The sequence below is a fragment of the Phaethon lepturus genome, unplaced genomic scaffold, assembly GCF_000687285.1.
Source record: "Phaethon lepturus isolate BGI_N335 unplaced genomic scaffold, ASM68728v1 scaffold8194, whole genome shotgun sequence".
Classification (NCBI taxonomy): domain Eukaryota; kingdom Metazoa; phylum Chordata; class Aves; order Phaethontiformes; family Phaethontidae; genus Phaethon; species Phaethon lepturus.
In genome coordinates this window covers 2,414-7,808 of record NW_010533916.1, presented here as the reverse complement: position 1 = coordinate 7,808, position 5,395 = coordinate 2,414, and the positions used below count along the sequence as shown (strand labels likewise).

The 5,395-nt window shown below is 41.4% G+C and overlaps 1 protein-coding gene across 1 annotated transcript; it reads right to left on the bottom strand.

The window, feature by feature from the left end:
• Positions 1-1,505: 1,505 nt before the first annotated feature.
• On the bottom strand, positions 1,506-5,034 carry WNT2 (wingless-type MMTV integration site family member 2; the record flags this gene model as incomplete). The annotated part of the gene is made up of 2 exons (XM_010285347.1): positions 1,506-1,770; positions 4,757-5,034. Coding segments are annotated over 2 exons (543 nt in total), but the record flags the coding sequence as incomplete, so codon positions are not given.
• Between the last annotated feature and the right edge of the window lie 361 nt (positions 5,035-5,395).

The window sequence follows — 5,395 nt, the reverse complement described above, 5'->3', positions numbered from 1 at the left end:
AATGAACGAGGCAACTTGAAGAAATTAAGTTTTGAATAAACCCTAGTCTGCAAAGTCAGTCTCTGCACAATGCCACAATACGCCCACTTATTCACTTGGATTGAAGTATTACACTTCACAGTATCGGTCACTGTTCAAGGAACAATTTGCGCTTGTGCAGGTCATAAGCATCACCTGCAAGATCCATAAATAACATCCAAAATGACGTTGACTACTCAACTAACCAGAAACACTATACAATATAAGCATCTTGGATGAAATTCTGGGTTCACTGAAGTCAATAGTACATGACCAGGATTTCACATATTGTTCTTATTTAGGTACAGTTGTTTTGCAATGCTTATTCCAAATAAACTTGGATTGTAAATACGCAGTGGTGCCAAAAAGAGTTGAGCTGCGTTGCTATCCAGATACTTGCAGATATGTCATACCGGGTGCAATCTGGTATGTTATACAACCTATTAATTAGCTCCACAACATCTTTCATACATTACTCAGTCTGGCTCTCTTTTCCAAATTTCTGGTTTTCCACTTGCTAGTTTTTAATTGCCACATCAGGAAGTACTATACACAGGTTAAGAACCATTAGCAGGACTCCTGGTGCTTGGCAGTGCCTTGAACCCTGTAACACTGTTAAGGGTGTCTCTACTGAAATCTCCAAAAGTAGAAAAATCCAGTGTTAATAGCAGCCCTGATACTTTACCTCTTCCAACTGGGCCTGGCACAACTCTTCAGAAAATGTGATGGTTATCATGGATGGAGCCAACGCTGTCTCGTAAAGAGGAATAAACAGCTTTATCACTCAATGCAGTGTGCTGTGCCCCACCGACCTCTGTTCTTTCACCCACCTGCACGTCCTCCAGCTGCCTTGCACCATGTTACCGACAGCTGCATTGACCGGTGCCAGCATGGTTTGCACCAAGCTGCTGTACCTCCTACGTGACCCATGGGGAGAGGTGTGTCTACAAATAGGGGGTCCACGGTCAACAGTGAGCTGCGGGGAATGTGCAGATAAAGGAGGACACGGGTCTCTTGGGAGTCTGCAGCAGTAGCGTAACACTATGGAAGAGAAGCAATGCGACAGGAGGTGGTATCATAGGGACATCAGGGGACTTGGGGCTGCTGTAGTTATGTCTGGCAGCTCTGGAGTGAGCTGTGTGATACAAGCGTGTCTGTGGCTGTGTACGGTATGGACCTGCCTCCGGAGCATAACTCAAACTTGTCCTAAAAGCAGCTTTTGCCTTGCAGAGTCTCCAGAGCTCCACAGCATCTGGAAGAAACTGATGAATTATGTTAGGACAACTGGCTGTCGTACATCTAGGGACGCTGAGGAGTTATTGTTCTGGTACAGAGCAGTCCTTCCAAAACATCTTCCTGCCTGTTCCCTGCTGGTTACATGCATGGATTTATATATATGTACACACTCAATAATAATGATAATTTTTTGACCTTCAAAGCACAAATGTCTGAAATAAAACCATTCACATGTAACGATAGAGGCTTACCTACATCCCTGTCCCTGATACAGTAGTCTGGAGAGCTTTCAAAGTATACCAGGTCATTCTTAGTTGGCTTCTTAAATCTCTTATTAGCCACAGTGAAACCCGTGCCATCTTGATTCATGACCACCTGAATCGCTCCATTGTATTTCTTCCATAGATAATCTCCTGTTTTCCTAAAGTCTGCCATGGCCAGCCAACAGGTCCTTAGAGTGCATGATCCACTCACACCGTGACATTTGCACTCCTGTTTCAAAAACCGCTTCACGGCCTGTTTAGAAACGCAGTAAAATATACACAGGTAAAACAAACTGCAATTTATGCTTCTCAGCCCTTTTCCAGTCATCCTGTAATGCCAGGCTTGCAATGGGTCTCAAATCACGGTCTGTAGTGACACCCACTGGTAGCATCAAGTCATCCCCACATGGTTGGTCTGCTCTGGTTGCTTGACTCAACTGTACACACAATCCTCTGGCTGGTGGGCTTACCTTCCCCGCTCCTGCCAGTCATCCCAAGGATTGAGATGGTCCATAACACTAGGACACAGACTGGACAGTAGGAAACGATCTGGAAAATGGGCAGAATCACTCAGTCCCTTGGTAGGCGAAGTACCCCGTGTCCCCATCATTCCCGCGTTGCCATGCTGACCCCCTCTAGCTCACCTTCATCAAGTTGCCCTTTGCCCTGAGTAGTGTTTCAACTATTGCCTCGAAATCCACAGACCTTTCATATTAAAACGATTTTGCAGAGACTGTGCAAAGCATCGTACCTGGGCTAGACGTCAGATCTATGTAAAATTTTAAAATACAGTATTTTTAAAATGCTTATAAACCTTTTAACAAATGTTTTAGAATAAGACTATCATTACCATGAATTGGAGAGATCTCCTTCATCATTAATTTACTGTCTGGCTATCATTAAAACCATTTCAGCTTCATCTCAGACATTTAAGCTATCTGTATGATGTTGGAGAAAAACAGATGGGTTCATATACAAGAAATAATTAATTCCACATTCTGAGGATATGGATATCTAATCTATAAATATTATGCCTTAATAATAATGAATAATGCCTTATTCACGAAATATGAACATTTTAGAGTTTGTACAAGAGGAACAACATCATGTGAGGAAGGTAAGAGAGAGGAAAGCTCCACAATTAGGAGTGAGACTGATGCTGAGCGGGGCGGCATTTTTCAGTCAAGCACTTAGTAATAAAGTGAAAATGTGTTATAAAACCAAAGTATTTCTAATGTTCTTTCTTTGCAACTTTTAAAAGATTTGATTACTGCAAAGAAGTCACTGTCATTCCCACAGCCCCACTTCATTGCCAACGGCACTATCGCAAAACTGGGATTCTGCTCAGAAAGGGATTTAAGCAGATGCTTGGTTTTAATTATCTGAGTAAAAATAAGTTAAACTACTTGTACGTTTAAAAAAACTTCCTGGACTGAGGCATAGAATAGCAGAAGTAGCACACAGGGATGCAGGATTTTTTTTTTCAGTGATGTGCTGATTTTTTTGCAGATGATATACTGATACACAGCATACTATTTTGTGTGATTCATTTGGGATTATTATAAATATTTATTCAATGTATTTATAAAACAGTAAAATCTCAGTAGTCTAGTTTTAAAAGAAACCTATCAACATAGGCTTCACTTTTTGGGGATGAGAAAAAGCCAAGGGCACAGCTGGCCTTACCCAGGTCCAGATGCCAGGCTTGCCAGTGGGCTGAGGTGGTGAGGTCCCTGCAAAGCTAAACCTGCACTACTGCACTGTGGATACAAAAGAGCATCCTTTTCTATAAAGCAGCTCCTGAAGTATATGTATTGACTATTTTTAATCAAACACATTTATTAAAGTCTATCTTTTTTCTTAAAAAAAAATGCAAAACCAATCTATCTGCTTACCACTACAGTCTTATTATTTGGCATATTTTTTTTTAAGCTTCATAAGGTACTCAACTATTTCAGAAAGTACTTCCCAGCATGGAGCTAATTCACCCCTATAAAGTTTCTGCTTGCATTGTAGACTGCAGTTTCTTTTGGATGGTAACATAAATGCAGCCATAGTATTGCATATGCATGTCACTGATCTGAAAAGCCTCATCTGTCCATATTACATATGAATTACACCTCCTGGTAATAAACAGGTGGAGGAAAGATGTTGAAGGAGAAATATTTATCAGAAAAATCATCTACTTGCAGTACAAGTCATTAAAATTGGATCTTTTCTTCTAATAAGGGCTAATTAATATAGAACAATTTTGCATTTTATGAAGGGAACTTTTTAACACAAAAATATCAGAATATGAACAATTTACTTCCTACTGAACATATATTAAGGAAAACCAAAGACAAGAAACAAGAAGTCTCTACGAATCATTTTAGAAGGGCTTGGTCTAGCACTATAAAATATTTTTCTGTATTATTTCAGATGTTGTAGATGCAGCAAATTTTGAATATGTTTTGAATAATGAAACAGTGTATTCCAGTTTCTTGCACTGTTCTTACTATTTATAGCTACCACCACAAAATGGTAGTGCGTGTATTCCTCAGCCCTTGCACCAGCAGTGGGCAATATGCCTGGCAACTACTCCTTCTACTCACCTACAATGGAAAAGTACAGGCTCTTTTTGTTGAAATTCAGGAATGATATTTTCATACAACATTTAGAAAAGGAGTTTCTTTAGAGCAAGTCATGCCCCAAGACCAACGCCTTTTGGCAGGACAAGTATTTTGGATTTATTTTCTCAAAAAGTGAAGTAATTGTATTTTATCTCTGCTCATTTTGTGTTTAGGTTTACCCTATACATACGGGAATGGAAAGGATGGGTTTTTTCTCCAACGCTATTTTGAATTTGCTCTTTAATAGTCAAGCCAGTGTGGTCTTCAGCCTCCCTTAGGAATTTCTGTTCTCTATTAACCAAAAGTAAAACTCCTCCTTATATAAGGATTAGGCTCAAAACAAAACCTGCATCCAAACTCATCCTGCAACAACTTGGGCTCGCGCTTAACTTCCCACACAGGGAGCCACTGAAAGGGACTCGGGCGGGAGCACTGTTAAGCAGTCGCACTCAGTCTGCTTGGAGAATCTTGGCCACGCCGAACCTCTGAGGGAGACAGAAATCGCACCTCAGGCTCCCGCTCATCCCACACCTCTTCCTAACTGCTGAGGCCACTCAGCAAGGCCAAGCGTTACCTGGCCCAGACCCGTGAGAGCTCACTGAGAGCATCTGTCGGGTGGACACCCACCTTCCTTCCAGCTCTGTTGTTGTGAAGGTTCATCAGCGCCCTCGCATCTTTTCCTTTCCGCTCTTTGGCATCCACGAAGGCTCTGGCAAATTTAACACCATAGTCGATGTTATCGCTGCAGCCACCCCAGTCAAAATGGCCCTTGCTGTCCTTGGCAGAGCCTTTCTTCTTGGGATCGCAGGAGCAGGATTTCAGCTCCCCTTGGCTACATGCCCTGGTGATGGCAAAAACAACCCCAGCGGAGGAGATGGCATGTACAAAAGCAGATTCCCGACTACCTGAAACAAAAAAAGTAATTTTAAAAATCATTGGGTTATTTAGTTTGAGTGGCTATCCTAACTCCAGCCAGTTAGCCTGGACTTTTTTGCTGAGCAAAAGATAAAACTGGGCTGAAATCACACAAATACACGTTCCCTGGAGCCAGAATTAGTCATGGTTTAAACTTGGACCCCTCCCTGGTAAAAGCTCATCAATATAGTGTTAGAGTTGGAAAACATTAAACGTTTGCTTCTGATATTGATTAATACACTTTCACGGATCGGTTGTTTTGCGCAGATACGTGACTAGGACAGCTGGTATTTCTATCGTGTTTCATCAATTTAGAAAAATATATGAAGTGCTATCTCAGAGATAGGTTTA